The sequence below is a fragment of the Apium graveolens genome, chromosome 5 (assembly GCF_009905375.1).
Source record: "Apium graveolens cultivar Ventura chromosome 5, ASM990537v1, whole genome shotgun sequence".
NCBI classification, from domain to species: Eukaryota; Viridiplantae; Streptophyta; class Magnoliopsida; order Apiales; family Apiaceae; genus Apium; species Apium graveolens.
The window spans coordinates 222980351-222998624 of NC_133651.1; the positions used below are offsets into that span (position 1 = coordinate 222980351).

At 38.8% G+C, this 18274-nt stretch overlaps 2 protein-coding genes across 4 annotated transcripts; one reads left to right on the forward strand and one right to left on the reverse strand.

The window, feature by feature from the left end:
• The first annotated feature begins 212 nt into the window (after positions 1 to 212).
• On the forward strand, positions 213 to 1231 carry LOC141724868 (uncharacterized). Its single transcript, XM_074527154.1, has one exon. It carries the CDS (start codon positions 335 to 337, stop codon positions 1076 to 1078), a length of 744 nt encoding a protein of 247 aa, XP_074383255.1. The 5' UTR covers positions 213 to 334; the 3' UTR covers positions 1079 to 1231.
• A 10611-nt stretch (positions 1232 to 11842) lies between these two features.
• LOC141724870 (uncharacterized) lies at positions 11843 to 17731 on the reverse strand. Of its 3 annotated transcripts, XM_074527156.1 has the most exons (5): positions 17237 to 17376; positions 16224 to 16376; positions 15470 to 15543; positions 13804 to 14333; positions 11843 to 13663 (listed from the first exon to the last, which is right to left on the reverse strand). In XM_074527156.1, the coding sequence occupies exons 4-5, from the start codon at positions 14281 to 14283 to the stop codon at positions 13139 to 13141; spliced, it is 1005 nt and encodes a 334-aa protein (XP_074383257.1). In that variant the 5' UTR covers positions 14284 to 14333; positions 15470 to 15543; positions 16224 to 16376; positions 17237 to 17376; the 3' UTR covers positions 11843 to 13138. The 3 variants fall into 3 exon arrangements, with proteins under 3 accessions (XP_074383257.1, XP_074383258.1, XP_074383259.1); XM_074527157.1 differs by lacking the exon at positions 16224 to 16376 and having other exon boundaries at positions 17237 to 17290; XM_074527158.1 differs by lacking the exons at positions 13804 to 14333; positions 16224 to 16376 and having other exon boundaries at positions 12969 to 13663; positions 17237 to 17731.
• Positions 17732 to 18274: the final 543 nt, after the last annotated feature.

Genomic DNA, 18274 nt, shown 5'->3' on the forward strand with positions numbered 1-18274 from the left:
GATAATGTTACGGATATATATATAATATATATTTTACTTATATAAATTTAAATATATATATCAAAGTACAGCTGATTTTATTTCGATTTAATATTTTAATAAATTACCGATTTCCGATAAATCGTAAATCGATACCTCAGACGATTTAATCCGAATTCCCATTTCTGTAACCATGCTGGTTAGAAATATAAACTAGAGAATTTTCCTTAATTTATATAAACCTCTTATCCCCCAGAGAGAGAGAGACGAGAGAGATTTTGGGGGGGAGAGAGAGAGATCTGTAAACCCACAACCCCATTTAAATCCCCTCGTCTAATTTCATCAATCCTCAACCATGGCCAAACAATTTAACGTCCCGCCGGTAATTTTCCCCTCCGGCAACAACCCAAACCCTAACCTTACCGCCCAACGCAACCGTCCCGCCACCGCCCCTTTCCAACCTCCTCGCTCCACCCCTTCGTCTCTTCCCTTCATGTCCTTCGACATCGGCACCGTCGCCACTTCACTCCCTCCTCCCCTCTACGGCGCTTCCACCGCCGTCATCGGCGGCGGCTTCGACGACGAGCCTCCTCTTCTAGAAGAACTCGGTATCAACACTAAACAAATCTGGCACAAAACAATTTCAATTCTCAATCCATTCAAACTTAACCCCGATTTACACGAACACGCTGATCTTTCGGGCCCGTTTATTTTCCTAATGGCATTCGGATTGTTTCAATTGCTAGCTGGAAAATTACATTTCGGGATTATTTTGGGTTGGGTTACGGTATCTGCATTGTTTCTTTATGTCGTGTTTAATATGTTAGCCGGTCGTAATGGTAATTTGGACTTGTACCGGTGTTTGAGTTTGATCGGTTATTGTATGTTGCCGATTGTTATATTGTCTGCATTGTCTTTATTTATTCCGCAAGGTGGAGTGATTATATATGCGGTTACGGGTGTTTTTGTGGTGTGGAGTACAAGGGTTTGTACGAGGCTTTTGGTTGAGTTGGCTTCGTGTGGTGATGAGCATCGTGGCTTGATTGCTTATGCTTGTTTTCTCATTTACGTGTTGTTTTCATTGCTAGTGGTGTTTTGAGTTAGAGAAGTTGTGATCGGAGGAAACGGTTTGTGTGGTGGTGGAGGTTAGGTTAGGTTTTGTTACTAGTTGGATCGTAGTTTGTTACCTGGATGGTTGTGTTTATAATTGACGTTAAATGTTATGATAAAGATAAATTGATTATGTTGACAATTAGCTACAATTTTAGATTGCCTTTAATTATGTTTTTAATTGCTGCTTATATGTTGGATACTTTGCTTTCAGTACTCTGTTGTGTTAGAATTATATTAGAATTATATTGGATGTTGATAGCAGATTGCTGTGTATACAAGAACATAGTTTAAAGATACTTAGTGATTTTGTTATACACCTCATCACTCATGTATTTTAAGATGCTTTTTTAGTATCCATGACGGTCTTCCTTTTTCCTTTTCTTTTTTGCTGCAAAACAATGATCTCCATTTATGTACCAAAAATTTAAGGTCCGGACCGTAAGTGCAAAATTGCTGGATCGCAAGCTTGTAGCTATTAAAAATATTGTATAGTGAAAGATGTAAGTCAGAATTTGTACGTATTACACTTGACCCTCTTAGATACTTCCCCAATTAGGCTCTGTTGTTAGAATTTAAACTTCTTAATAGTCAGTCCTGTTGTCGGAACTAAATTATTTGTTGTCACCCCTGTTGTCAGAACTAAATTCTTCTTGGAAGTCACCTCTGTAGGTCTTTTGCCGTGTCTGAGTTGTATATAGTGCTATAGGAGTCCAAAGCCATTGAGAACGTTAAGCAGGCTGCATTGGTATTTGCTCAGGCTTGCAATATTTAACGTTATTATTCGTGTTTCCCAGTCGCAAAATTGGCAACAGATTTTTAAAAATTTGATATGACTTTGAATATCTTGGACATTGTCTATGATCAAGTCATTAAGTTTGTGCAGAAAGGTCCCTCGTTTTAGTCATCCAGCAATCCGTATTTTATTCAGAGTATGTTCAACTGTTGTACCAGAGATCTGTCACCTTTCTGCAGTTGGGTTGCGTTGCATTTTTTTAAGCAATAACAATGAATTGCATCCTTGATTGTAAATTGACATTATGCTCTGAAGACCCTTTGTGCCTAGTAGTTATGCAAACTAGCTAATTGTGTAATATTGTAGTATATAATATACATAGCTAGATCATGGTGATGGACTGATCTCTAACTGAGTAGTGTAAGTATTCAGATTATACTTGTCATGATTTATATAATGGTTTCGTTGGTTATGGGCTGTCTGGTTGGGATGACACTGGAACAGATGACAAAAGTAAGACACTGGAACAGATGACAAAAGTAAGTTTAAACAGGTTTGAATTTCATGACATTCTCCAATAAGTATACATGACGATCTTTCCTTTTATGTACTGTGATTTGTGGTCTAGATATGCCATAAATTTGAACTCTGAAAAACATGATTTAGGCTTCTAGCTGCTGATAATCCTTTCTAGTGAAATATTTTGGTCAGGATTATTACAGGCTTTTGGTCAGGATTATTACAGGCTAATAAAAGGCCAGTCCATAAGAGACATTAAGCGCACAGCTTTGGTGTTTGGTCAGACTCGCAAGGTTGAATGTTACTTACCATATTTCCCAGTGCAATTTTTAAAAACCCAATGGAAATTCAAATGTCTACAACATTTTATTTCTCTTTCGTTCCCCTGGATATGTATACGACTATCCGTGTCTCTCTTCAGTCACGCAGTTACCTCTATAACTCTAATCATTAAATTCAGAGTTTAGTCTATTCTTAGTCACGCAGTTACCTCTTAACTCTATTCATTAAATTCAGAGTTTAGTCTATTGTTTTGTCGATCATATGCGTTGGTTGAGTTATGGTCATTGTTGGATTATCTGTTTTGGATTCTTTGGTTGTGGTCTGCGTCGCTCTGATGCCATTGAAACAGATGGCAATAAAGTTAACCAGGTTGTGAATTTTTGTTAACATTCCCTCCAGGCTCCAATATAGGTGGTATTGCCTAAATTTAAAACTGAGGTGTTGGAAAAAAATGTTGCAATCTTTTCGAGTGTTCAATATATTACAATCTTCTCGAGTGTTCAATTCATATTGTATACTCGTGCTTCTTACTAGTACAAGCGGTAAAAAAAACCGTGCTATTTTACGAAGGCAAATATGAATAGAAAGATCACCTCAACTTTAAAAGAGTGGATAAGTCGTATCGTATCCATATATTGTATATAGGGGAGAGCATGGCCAGTTGGGTTCGGTTTCGGAATAAAACCGGAACCGCAATCATATATCTTCGGTTTTTAAAATCGAAAAACGCAACCGTCGGTTCGAATTCGGTTTCGGTTTAAAAATCGCCGGTTCGGTTATAAATAGATCCGTTTCGGTTATAAAACCGACAAATAAAAAAATAATATACAAACGAGATAAATTGATGCGTAATACAAAGTTGCATTGTTTTACCAAAACAAATTATTTCAGTCAAGTTTACGGTCATTCTACCATAAATTATTATTCTTGGTATTTTTAGCCTATCACTGTTACCTGCCCCTGAATGCAAATGCAATGCAGACTGTGGAAACAAAAAGTTTATGCAACTCAAATTATTATTTGGTCTATCTCTGTAAACCTTTGTTATTAAAAACTAGTACACTGCATTACATTAATAATTGAGACCTAACAAAGACTACAATATAACAATACAGTTACAAGTTTTCATAATTATATATAATATATAAATTATATATGTAAATATAATATTTATTTATTAAAATTAATAATCGGTTCGGTTGGAACGTATAACTGGAACCGGACCATTTAAATCGGTTCGATTTTTTATTTTTCGGTTTCAGATCGGTTTTATTCGGATCAATTTTATCCGGTTTTTCCTGATTTCGGTTCGGTTTCGGTTCGGTTTCGGTTTTAATTCGGTTTTTTGCTCAGCCCTGATTGAATACATCTTCCGTTCGAGGATGTGAATTGGGGGAATCGAAGTCGACATATTTCATTCACATATGTAATCCTGTATCACTGCACTATATTGTCACATGTATTCTTTATTCTATGTAATTCCGCTAAATAAATATTTTCTTTAACTTTAAAAATAGTTACTGAAATTCTTCAGCAAAAAAAAGATAGTTACTTGAATATTCTTATAATTAATTTTAAAAAATTGAATTCCAGATATAAAGTTAAGCATATTACGTAAATTGATTATTATTTTATCTATTAATCATTTTTTAGTTTGAAAATATATTTCATATATTCTTAACATGTTTTTTATTATAAAAAGTAATTAAAATGTACATATATAATTTTTAAAGAAAATATTGAGAATAGAATCGCTTATATATAAATCATCTATATTAATATTACATATTTAGATAAATTCGAATTATAATGAGTCAACGCATTTTAGTTTATTTTGAATTTGAAATCAGAACTTGACCTATTGTTCAAAAAATACTTGAAATTTGACTACATGATCCGGTCGAAAAACATCGTCACATTCTATGTTTAGTAAATTTAAATTACAAGCTCGGCAAGAATATTTTACCAATAATGTGATTTTTTTTAATATCTTATGTTAATATAAATGATTGTGATTGAGGTCTTTATAGGATCAAGTCAATTGATTATTTGTATTAAAATTACCAACTTTACTGGTAGCACATTATTGTTTTTGGGACTTGTCCCCATTTTAAAAATATTCGAGATTTGATATGAGATCTCACGAAATTTGTTAAAACTACGATGATATATTAAATCAATTTATTTTTTATTTTTCATTTTAAAAAAACTAGCTTTTTAAACAGAATTATTTTAGATAACCAATATTTATTGATCAAGATAATATTGTACAAATATTTTGAATTATTTTAATATTTTAAATTATTCAAATAAAAGTTATATCTATACTATATTGTAGCATTTGATTCAATGTATATTATACTATTTAAAGTTAATATATGTATATTGTTCAATAATTTGAAGGAATTAACGAGTTCATCTGATATTTATAAGACTTTAAAGAATTGAAAAATATTTATTTTAGGAGAATAGTATACAATGTTATCAAATGATTATATGAAGAAATATTAGAATCGTAATGAAATGAACTTAAAACGGTTTAAATAACGATATAATTACAATTTTTCTTTCGAATTCTTAAAAAAAATCATATATCAATAATAAGTCTTTACAATATATAATTTATTTTTATGTTACAAACATGACTGATACTCAGTTGCGTAAAAATAAATATGAATTGTTTGTCTGTGATAATGTGAATATCATATATAAATTATTACTATATCCGTCCCATTAAATTGTATACGTTCACAATTTGCATGCATTTTGAGGTTTCTATAAAGTATAGTTTCATAATGTTTTTTTAATTTTTTTCTTTTGAATAAAAGTTTAAACATAAAACTTTTATTCAGAGATTTTTTTTATAAAAAATATCGTGGAGTTATGTTTTAAATGAGCATTGAAAAGCGTGCTGAAAAGTAACGTATAAAATTCAATGGGACAGAGGGAGTACAATTTATTTATTACATAATTTTAATTTTTGAATAATTATAAATGCATGTTATTTAAGTAATTAGTTGTCTAACTAGATGTTAATAATGATTATACATGTATATAAATAAGATATTTAACATATAAATAATTGAAATCATCGTAATTTACAAAAAAATGTAACATACGATAATTTACATATATAACTTAATCTTACTTTGTTAAGGGTAGTGTAAATAAAAAACTAATATTTTTCCATACATACATGCGTTTAATTTCAAAAACTAACATTTTTCATTAAAATCAACTTTTATATTAACAGTATGTAAATTTTACATTATTGGATATTATGATCGTAGGTCATTTTGATTTTAGTTATGTATTTCTTATTTATGAAAATTGAGTAAATTAGTTGTAAGTTGGTAGTGTACTTAGTAATAATATAGACCAATACCTGTACTTTATTTCAATAAAATTCAAAATTTTTGTTCAAAGTTTCTAACTCTGTATTCAACTTATATGTTAATTTTTAGTTTTTTCTTTATAAATATACTAATTGCATTGTACAGATTAAGTTTAATCGTTTTGTTTTAAATGTACACTGAGTACCATATTTATATTCATTCATTAAATACAAATTATTTAATAGAAACAAGAATATATATATATATATATATATATATATATATATTTTGCTTAATGAGCTATATTGGAAACGTTGTGTAATTTGATAATGTCTTTTATGAAAATAATACATATTGATAAATAATCAACTTGTATTTGATATACTTTATACATTATATAACGTTTACTAATATAAAAATAACCGAAAATATTATAATTGCATGATAAATTAAAAAATTTTAAAAAATGATGTGTGCCGGATGAGTTATCATGCTAGTTTATATTAAATGAAACGACAATAGAAAAGCATATATATCGTTGGTGGAAAGAGAAGTAAGAAAAAATGTTAAAGTATACATTAGACTACCAAAAAATTTAAACTAGAGGATCGATTTAGCGATATGAACTCTAATCAAAGTCATGTTGAAAGTCTTTGAGAATTGACATCTACATCCTAAACATGTGCTTGAATTGTACAAGTTTCTGGAAGCATAAAACCGAATCACTCTGTTGACCATCAGCAGTTTTTTTAGGTAACCTTTATTTAAACATTTGCATTGCATTGTGTTGGACCAGGACAACACGGCCCAAAGGAATTATAGTTAGAATAATCACAATACATTATGTAAAGCCCAAGAAGGCCCACATTGTAAGGATTGAGCCCATTTGGGACTTAGTATAAATAAAGGACAACAATCCCATTTGAAGGGGTTGGCTAATTAAGCAAAGAAGATCATCTCCTAAAATTATAGACTAATAATAATATTATTGGTACATTATTTGACGCTAGAAGGAGCTTTGTTTTAACAAGATCCAACCAGAAGATGATTGTAGAAGAGCTTGATCCGGGAACCGCCGGACCAACTCAGGTAAAGAAGTTGACGGCAGAAGTTACCGCCGACCCCTCGACCCACGACGATCGCGAGCTTCCAAAACAACCGGCATTGAAGCCGAAGTGTTTGTTCCCTCCACCTGAGGCTCCTCCAGAAGATCAATTTCTAGGATTGAAGGACTCACTCCAAAGGGACAGAAAAAGAAAAGCTGTGTCAGACCAGCGTTTTAGAGTTCAAACATCTAAAGGAAAAAAAGTTCTCTCGAGCGACGTTCGGCTACATTTGGAAAAGAAAGAAAGGCTAAAAGCCCAAAATCAAGGAAATCCGAAAGATTCCCTTGATTCAGATGAAGAACTCGAGTTTCTAGAGCGCGAAGCTCAGAGATTGCAGGCTAAACTTGAGCGAAAACGTGAGATTCACCGTCTCCGTCGAGAGCTCCAACAAACTACAATTCAAAATGAAGGACAAGATGATGAATTTTATGATGAGGATGATGCGGAGTACGAATATGAGCCCTCGGCGGAGTCAACATATTCGCAACCTCGCGAACGTCGACAGAGGACAGTGTCATCTGCCGATGTCTCACATCAGACAGAATCCACAGAATCTATATCTCACGAGGAGTTCGCTAAAATGCAGGAAGAAATCGCCCAGATGCGTACCTTGATGAGAAATCAGGCAGGGTTTGAAACCGTTTCTGAGAGCCCCCTATCATTAGTGCTTGAGAAGGCGCGCATCGACAGGACGTTGAAAACGCCTGCTCTCGATCATTTCGACGGATCCTCGGACCCGTTAGCATTTCTAAATACATTTGACGGTCGCATGGCTTTCTTCGGCCACTCGGAGATCGCTAGGTGTCAGTTCTTCTCTACTTGCCTTCAAGGCACGGCTCTCCGATGGTACAGTAACTTGCCACCTCGGTCAATCGACTCGTGGACAACTCTGAAAAGCAAGTTTCAAGCCCGATTTTCCAGCAACTACAAAGGAATCAAAGTTACTGCATCCTTGATGACAATGCATCAACGCTCCGGCGAAAGTCTCAGGAGTTTTCTAACCCGGTTCAGGGAAGAGATAGCAGAAATTCCAGACTTAACAGAATAGATGGCTGTCAATTTCCTGACAGCGGGCATCGATAAGTCTAGGCATGGCCTCCTTTTAGAAGAGATCTTTGAAAAAAGGCCGAAAACACTACAGGCTGCGTTCCAGATTATAGAACACCGCATGATGCTTCAAGAAGCGGTAAGCTGTATACAATCTCCACGGAGGTCGTCAAAGTACGAACGACGCCGAAGCTACAGTCCACGATCCCCTACGAGGGAAAGGCGCCGAGAGCGACGTAGGTCGCCCCCGCCTCGCACATCAGACCTCCCCCCGAGGGATAGAAGAGAAAGGGATTGGCAACCCCACAATCGATCTGAAAAAGAGTTCACGAAACTCAACACTGAGAAAACGACAATTTTGGCGGTGTTGAAAACGGAACCGGACTATCGCCCTCCAAGACCCATGAAACCAGGAAGACCCCCAAGCTCCAGATATTGTGAATATCATGAAGACACCGGCCATACAACAGAGCAATGTTTTCAACTTAGCAATCTCATCGAAGGAAAAATTCGTCGAGGGCAACTAGTCCACTATGTGCAACACGATGATGAACCCAGACGTCACCATCGAGGTGAAAACGACCGTGTAATCGACGTTATTTTTGGCGGCGTAGCCGCCGGGGGCCTCTCCCACAACTCTCGCAAGATTTATGCTCGAAAAGTCTTTAATGTCAATCCCTCGACAGCTAAACGCCCTCGAGTGAATCCCTCCCCCGTCATCTCTTTCTCTGATGACGATTATCGTCCCGGTCTCATCGAAGGTCATCAAGATGCTCTCGTCATCACAACACGTGTGGGAAACAATACGGTTAAGAAAATGTTGGTCGATAATGGTAGCTCCGTCGACGTGTTATATCACCATGCTTTTTCCCGAATGGACATAGGAGATCGAAGACTCGAAAACTCCCGAACCCCGCTATACGGGTTCACAGGCAATGAGGTTCACGTTGTAGGAACCATCGATATGCCAGTGCTTTTCGGTTCCCCTCCCTGTCAGATTTGGAAAATGGTCAAATTCCATGTGATTAGCGCTTCCTCAAGCTTCAACGCCATTTTGGGACGAACAACGATCACCGCGCTCCGAGCTATAACATCTATCTCCCACTTGAAAATGAAGTTTCCCACAGATTTCGGCGTGGGAGAAATGATTGGTGATCAAGTAACAGCAAGACAATGCTACCTAACCACCGTTTCTCCAAGAAAAAAGACAGAGGAAGAGCTAGAAGTCAATCAAGTACTAGATATCGACCCAAGAGAATTGGTTGACTCATCCACAAGCAATTCATGCTCCCCTCTCGAAGAAACAGAAGATATAGAAGTATTTGAAGGAAACCCAGATAAAACAACAAGAATTGGCAAAAACCTCTCATCAGATCTCAAAAGAGATATCACAAACCTCATTCGGGAATTCTCCAACATTTTCGCTTGGGTCCCGAGAGACATGCCTGGCATCCCAGAGACCACTGCTCGACATTCGCTGCACATCAGTAAAGACACCAGGCCTGTGCGCCAGAAACAACGCATATTCTCGGCCGAGAAAAGAGCAGCCATCGACCAAGAGGTCGACAGACTCCTCGACGCCGGCTTCATCGAGCCCGTGCAATTCCCCACGTGGATATCAAACGTAGTTCTGGTTAAGAAAAGCAATGGGAAGTGGAGAATGTGCATTGATTATTCAGATGTGAATAGGGCGTGCCCTAAAGATTTTTACCCTTTGCCCAATATCGACCAACTCATCGACGCCACAGCGGGAAACGAACTCCTGTCCTTTATGGACGCCTTTTCGGGGTATAATCAAATTAAGATGGATTCCCATGACTGGAAACAAACTGCTTTCATCACTCATAGAGGGGTCTTTGGATACAAAGTAATGTCCTTCGGATTAATCAACGCGGGTGCTACTTTTCAGCAGACAATGGATAAAATATTCTCTTCGCAGATAGGAAGAAACATGCTAATATACGTCGATGACATGATCACAAAGTCAAAAGCTACCTCCGACCACGTGACAGACCTTCGAGAAACGTTCACCAATGCAAGGGCAAATAACATGCGACTGAACCCGGCAAAGTGTTCATTCGGCCTTACTGCAGGTAAATTTTTGGGATTCCTTGTTACCCAGAAAGGCATCGAGGCCGATCCAGCTCAGACAAAAGCCATCCTAGAAATGAGCAAACCAAGATCCATTAAAGACTTACAAAAACTCACAGGGTGTATAGCCGCACTTCGAAGGTTCATTCCTCAATCTTCAAAGAGATGCCTCCCGTTTTTCTCTGCAATGAAAAAAGCTTCCAGATCATCGCAGTTTGAATGGAACGAAGACTGTGAAAAGAATTTCACGGAGCTAAAGATGTTTTTGACAAATCCTCCAGTTTTAACACGACCCTTAACAGGTGAGCCGCTACGGGTATATCTCTCAGCTTCCGACGAAACGGTCGCGGCAGTATTGGTCCGTGTCGATGAGGGAAAAGATATTCCTGTATATTACATCAGCCACTCACTACGAGACGCGGAAACAAGGTACCCTCAAGTCGAGAAACTCGTATACGCTCTCGTTGTCGCGAGTCGTAAGCTACGCCATTATTTTCAAGCGAGAGAAATCCATGTCCTGACCAATCTTCCTCTGAAAAGAATCCTGCACAAGCCCGACATAACAGGCAGGCTCGCAGCTTGGACCATCGAGTTAAGCCAGTTCTACATCGAGTATAAACCTCGAACGGCGATCAAGGCCCAAGTTCTCTCAGATTTCGTCGCCGAATGCCAGTTCCAATCCAAGACGCACAAACCTGAAGAGGACCAGTCTCGTCCGTGGCTTCTGTTCGTTGATGGTTCCTCGACGTCCGGCTCTGGAGGAGCAGGGGTCATATTAATCAGCCCAGGAGGATTCAAAATTCAGCAGGCTCTCAAGTTCGGGTTCTCCGCCACAAACAACGTGGCCGAGTACGAGGCACTCATTGCCGGTCTAAAACTCGCAACCGATCTCGAAGCAGAGGTCATTGACATATTTGAGGATTCTCAGTTGGTTTGCAAACAGATAAGTGGCGAATTTAAGACGCATAATGAAAGGATGGCCCGATATTTAACAAGAACACAAGAGCTTCTTAGCAAATTCCCTTCATGGAAAATGTCAAACGTCGACAGGGAGGAGAACCAGTGGGCAGACTCTCTAGCCAAACTAGCCTCTTCCAGCCTCCCCACTAATCTCAGCCCAACATACGTCGACATTTTGGAAACCCCCTCTATCGATGAAATATCAGTCAATCAAATCCAGGCTAGGTTCGATTGGCGCCAACCCTTCCTTGAGTACATTATTGACAACAAGTTGCCTGAGCATAAGTCCGAAGCCCGCACTCTCATGTTCAAAGCCAGGAACTACTGTGTTGTGGGTTCGGAGTTATACCGACGTGCCCTCTCTGAGCCTCTGCTCCGTTGCTTGTCTCCAGAAGAGGCCCTCCAAGCGATCGTGGAAATACATACGGGAATCTGTGGAGAACACCTAGGAGGAAAAACATTAGCCCTCAAAGTTATCCGACAAGGCCTGTTCTGGCCTACAATCCGGAAAGATTGTGAAGATTACGTCAAGAAATGTCAAGCATGTCAGCTGCACGGAAATGTAAACCGTCGACCCACAACTGAGCTGAACTCTATTCTCAGCCCATGCCCCTTTTTCCAATGGGGAATAGACATTGTGGGTCCCTTTCCAAAATCCAAAAATCAGTGCCAATACATCGTAGTCGCTGTGGATTACGCAACCAAATGGGTCGAAGCAAAACCACTTGCTAAAATTCGAGAAAAAGAGATGATAGAATTCTTTATGGAATACATCGTCTTTCGCTTTGGGATCCCCAGAATCTTAGTTTCTGATAACGGCACTCAGTTTGTAGGAAAGCAATTTGAGGAGGCTCTGCTCGAATTAAAAGTCCAGCACATCAAAGCATCTGTAGCATACCCCCAAACAAATGGACTAGCAGAGGTAACAAATAGAACCATCCTACAAGGCCTGAAGAAAAGAATTGAAGAAGTACCCCGATGTTGGGTCGACGAACTACCGAATGTATTGTGGTCATATAGGACGACTCCCCGAAGTGCGACGGGCGAAACTCCCTTCCGACTTGCATATGGAGTCGACGCTGTCGTACCTGTCGAGATAAGTCTCAGCTCACCACGGATCGACGTATTCGATCCCGCTCTATCTCTCGTCGGACTCCGCCTTCACAATGATCTGTTAGAAGAAACAAGGGAAGAAGCCCGAATGCGGATGGTTTCCCAACAAGAAAAAACTGCAAGGTACTTCAACAAAAAAGTCAAACCCAAAGACTTCAAGGTTAACGACCTTGTCTTAAGAGATTCCGCAGCATCACAACCCACTGTCTCAGGAAAATTCAAACCAGCTTGGGAAGGCCCTTATCGGATCTCGAGACTTGTAAGCACGGGGACCTATGAGCTTGCGCACCTCGACGGGAAACCCATCAAAAATGCTTGGAATGGAATTCACCTCAAAAAGTTCTATCAGTAATTTAATCTCAGTTGTAACTTGTTATCTTGAGGCAGTAAAATGCCATTTCAAAAACAAACCCTCGATATAATAGGGGTCGCTACGAGGTTATGATGAACAAATTCCTTTAACTTGGAAAAAGCACAGACTTTCACTTCCTTCGCTCCTTACTTAACTAAAAATAATCATTCATTTCTAGGCAAGTGTTTATACAACCACTTCACGACGACGGTCTGGGCAATAAAATCTCTCTCATAATGTAAACACTCGACTACGAAGCTAACAAACGACTTAATGTTTCAAACTCGAGACAAATAGATAGCAAAACCAGCCAATACGTAACTGCTTACATCATAGAAATAAGCTTAAATAATGGATCGCATACCTTATACTTCTTACAAATCCAGGACCACAGTGATTACTACACTTCTCAAGTTCTGGGACTTCCATGATGTTGGTATCAATAAAGCTCTTAAACACTTAAAAATGTTCAAATACGATTACAAAAATCACAGGGCATACCCTGCCTTCACGCGTTACCACCCTTCGATGCCAGGTCACGAAGATAGTCATCAAAGGCATGACCCTCGACGGCAAAACCAGCCTCTTCCATCCGTCGAAGGCATCGTCCATAACCGTCGCCCAGAGCACCAGCGATATCTTCAACGGCTTTCTCTACCTCTGTCTTCAAATCCGCATTTTCTTTCACGATCAACTTGTAGGAGCCATCCATTCCTTCGACCTGTCGAAGCAAGCCTTGGCGCTTGCCTTTTTCCTCTTCAAGCTCCCTTTCCACCTCGAGCAGTCGACCCTCGAGTTCCTGTATCCTCCCACTCGACACCTGCTCTGTAGCCTCCATCTCAGCAACCTTTTTCGACAGTGCGGAATTTGCCTTAGACAAATCAGCCACCCTGTGCTCGAGTTCCGCAAAACCTACCGCAATCTTCTTCTTTTCCCCCTTCAAGGCAGCAACTTCAGCTTCGAGCTTGGAACAAGCCTCACCATCAACATCAGCCTTGTAATCCTCCAGTATATGCATAAAATCGGAAAGAAACTGCAAAAAAAAAAAAAAAAAAAAAAAAAACGGGGGGGACATGAAAACAGGGTCGGCAACTATGACTATAAACGACCATGACCGAACATGAAAACAAAGAAACATGCACATTAAAAAGAAAGAGAAGGGAATGAACGTACCCTCCCAGCCCGGCTCTTACATCGATCAACAAGGTCCTCACGCTTCCTCCCATCATAAGCAACCAAGTCCTGAGGTAAGTTAAAGAGGTTAAGTGCCCTCAAGGGCACAGTTGATCCCCCCGTCCATCGCTCCGTGGGCTGAATCTCGACCCTCATCACCTCTTTCTTCGACCGAGGGTCGACGGTCTTCCCATAAACCCTTTCCCCGGCAGTGGCCACATCTTTGTTCACACCCTCGACCCCGCCCCCCCGGCCTCCAACAGCCACTTCATCATCCTCCCTCCGAAACCGCTTTCGAGGGTTACCCTCCACGCGGACAAGATCTGAAACAACCCTCTCATTGTCTTCAATTACCTTGTTTCCCTGGTCATCAAGCAATTCAATTGAAACTGAATGAGGAACCCCCGACGGTCCAGCCCTGGCCGCATCGGCAGGCTTCCTCGCAGCACGCTGCAATAACAACATCATTGCCTTGTCCATTCCTCCTCGAATCCCTCCGTCTAAAACCTTTTTAAGTGAGGCGCCTTCCACTACAAAGAAACAAAACAATAAGTCAGCCATCCTATATATAAGCACTTACGAAAATTAAAATAAGCAAGAGCCGACAATGACAAGTACAAAAACTAAGTACGTAAGCAAAATAAGGGCAATAACAATTAATACATCCCCCTTACAATCGTGCATCCCTAAAAATCCAGAGTCCTTCAAATCTAAGTGCGTATACCAGGTCCTCGACCCATGAAACTCATCGAGGTAGGCAGTATCGTGCTTCTCCATGTTATTTAAATAATCAATCGTGCCCTGGCTAACTTTCCCGCAAGGCTTTACAAATTCCAAGTCAGGACCCCCAACGTACAACCATTGCGAGTGATAACCAGAATTCGATGACCTAACACTAACAATCTTCATCCGTCGATGTCGGGAGTCGAAATATACTTGGCCACCATAGTACCGCACACCATAAATAGAGAAAAACAATTTCAAAGTCGGTGATCGACCCTTATCACAGCACAGCGCCACGAAACCACTTAACTGAGCAACAGAATTTGGTGTCAGCTGCCCTAAACCACAACCGATAGCCTCATACATCGTCAGGAAGAACGGATGCATGGGCAAACGAAGACCAAACTGAAACATTATCATCGCAACCCCATGCATCCCGAACTCGGGCATCATCCAAACCCTCTCATCTGCTTTCGGCACTCGGTAACGGTAGCCGTTAGACAGGTCGATGTACTTCTCCAACTTACTCGCAGGGGGGTCGACGGTGATGTAATAACTAAGATAGTTTAAACTAGGTTTGCTCTCAAATTCGATCCTACCTAGTCGAAGACTTTCCTCGACCGTTCTATTCCTAAGTTCCAGGGTACGAGGACTTAAGGGTGGAGAGGGCATAGGACCTGGAGGCACCCCCCTCAAAAACTCATCGCTTCCTAAGAAATCAAAAGATCCACACTGACCTAGGTCCGGGATTTCTAGATTATCCAAGTTCAAAACAGACTCCTCGTCACCCTCCTCTAACGGTCGCTTCCCGGGGTCCCGGTTGGTGGCACTATGCGACGACGACGACGAAGGAAAGTCGGCCATTATAAATCGGTAAACTATAAACACGACCGACCCGCAGATAAAAAGGAAAAGGAATAGAGAGAGAGAGTAGACGACTTACAGTGCGAGCCCAGAACGCGCTGCAATCCCCTTTTAGATACCTGGAGAGGAAGTCGAAGAGGTTAGCCTGGAAACCTGCAAAAACAAAAAAAAACCTGGAAAAATAAATTCAAAAACACACATGAGCGGATATATACCTTCAAAAAGAAAAAAAAAAGAAAAAAAAAGCATTACGTTTAATTCCTTTCTTTTTTCGGACACACACATTTGACTCCTATCTCGAATTAACAGTTATTTCTTATTTTTCTTTTGCTTCGTTCGTTCGTTTTTTCACTAATTTTTCCCTTCATTTCATTATCCTATCCGGTCACTAACTTTATTCAGGTATCAAAACAAAAACCTCGGAATTCAAAGCGCAAGGGTGGAGAGCACGAAAACGCAAATCTAAAGATATCGCGCAAAGCAAGGAGGGGGACTAATGTTGGACCAGGACAAGACGGCCCAAAGGAATTATAGTTAGAATAATCACAATACATTATGTAAAGCCCAAGAAGGCCCACATTGTAAGGATTGAGCCCATTTGGGACTTAGTATAAATAAAGGACAACAATCCCATTTGAAGGGGTTGGCTAATTAAGCAAAGAAGATCATCTCCTAAAATTATAGACTAATAATAATATTATTGGTACATCACATTGCATCCTACCCATTAACAAAACTCACCAAAATATAATAATTTCGAAAAATGGAACTGGAAATCAATCATTTTTCTACTTGAATGGTAATTATAAAATACTTGAAGACAGAGACCGAACCAGAACTCAGAACAACTTCAACATGGAAAAGACGAAAGTAATCTGCCGTGCATTCCTTTAAAAACGATAAGTGACATGGACAATCTTTTCATAGCTGAAAACTCCAAGCCAATTGCTGCTAATTGTATGCTATTGTAATAAACACCGACTTGTCTGCGCACAACAAATGCAACACAAACTCTCTACTCAATTGATGACTAAAAATATTGCAATGCAACAGTAGTCCTCTTGATCAAATTAGTATCCTGGAGCTAAGAAAACCTCAAACACTAATGTTCAGTGGATTACATACATTTTTCGTTAAATTACTTGGGATACCATTTATCATTTCAATGCTTTGAAATGGAGTATTTTTACATTGGCCAAAGAAAAAAGAAATTCAATTTCAACTTCTTGATTAATTGTGAGGTGAATTCTTAGTTTACTCAGGTTCATTTTTTAAATGAATGATAATATGTTTGTCATTAATTACAATAATTAATGTTGAATATACAAAAAATCGAAACATAACCAAACATTTTTAGGGACCGTTTGCATCATAATCAGAGTGAGATTTTAATGTTCAGTTTAGCAACTATTGCTAATAATGCTCCTCTTTAACTTTTAGCTCTTGTCCTCTCCTATAGAAAAATATACACTACTGGTTCTCTTTCTCTCATATCTTCTTCCTTTTACTTTGAAACAAGTAGCAAAAGAACCAGAACAAAAAAAAAACAACTTTTACAAGTTTAGTTGAATCTTCAAGCTTAATAGCTACATAAAAAGGTTTGAACAGAAGAAAAATGAGAAATTCTCACTTGAAAAACCAATTTTTAAACCCAAAAAGAGAAGAAAGATCTATAAAATTCAATCCATCAAGAAAGTTTTCTTACCTTCACAACAAGTATATACAAACAAAAAGGCAAGTTGAAGAAACAAACTGATCACATAGAATCAAGAACAAAGATAAAGATAAAAAGAACTCCATCTATATATTCTTAACATAAACATGAACCTAAAAATCTAAGAGTTACCAACAGAAATAGGCCTATGAGCTATCCCAAGAGGTGATCTAGAACGCTGCTGCCTCTTAATCTCTCGAAAAACCGGCCCTGCCAAAAACTCGGGTTCTTCAAGCGATGGCTGCTCAATCTTTTCCATTTCTTGCTTTATTTTTCGAACTTGGCTATGAACTGCAACACCTAAATATGTTTCTTCTTTGGTGTAACTCTTCTTTTGCTCCATCATGTTTTGCCTACCCTTCATTATTGACCACACCTTGTTAACTTCCCAAATATATTTCTTAATGTTACCACAACTACTTGCTATCTAATAAATCTATGTAGTATTTATATTCGCAAGAAAGGGTGATCATCATATATAAATAAAGATGCTAGAATACGACATGATAATTTCATGGATGACAAGGTTGTTGAGAGGCGACTCTTTTGAACGCCGTGTGTCATTATGGTCAATTTGAAAATTATACAAAATTGCCCTTGTTGAAGAGGCTGAGGTTCATGGTATTTTACAAATTGAACCAATTGACAGGATAAAAATGCGAAAATTTCTCTATATAATAAGTTGACCGACTATAAATATTCGTTAGGTCGATGAAGTGATGTGGACTTTTTTGACTTGTAGATTGGGCCGTTCTGGTAGTATTCGCCCCGGAAAGGACATTCGTGGGCGGCCAGTCCTCGAGAGTAGAGCATTCTTTCGTTTGACTAGCCTCGCATGTCCTCACTCCTCACTATCCTGAGATAAACTAAATTCAAAATTTTGAAAACATTTTGATGATAGTTTAGATTTTGCGTAGGGTCGTGCTAAATGCAATAATAATTTGCTTTACGCAGTAATCTGTAATTACCTTTGTAACCTTGTAAGTATTAAATGGTCCGTTCTTGTAAATTGAGTTCGACTGCACTGTGTTAATTACTACTCCTTCCGTCCCAAAATATTTTTCATGTTTTGACTTTTCGTACTGTTCATGGTAAGAGATTGAATACTAATTTACGTATAATCTATAAGATCAAACATAGTAATGAGTGATTTTGTTAAATTCGTATATA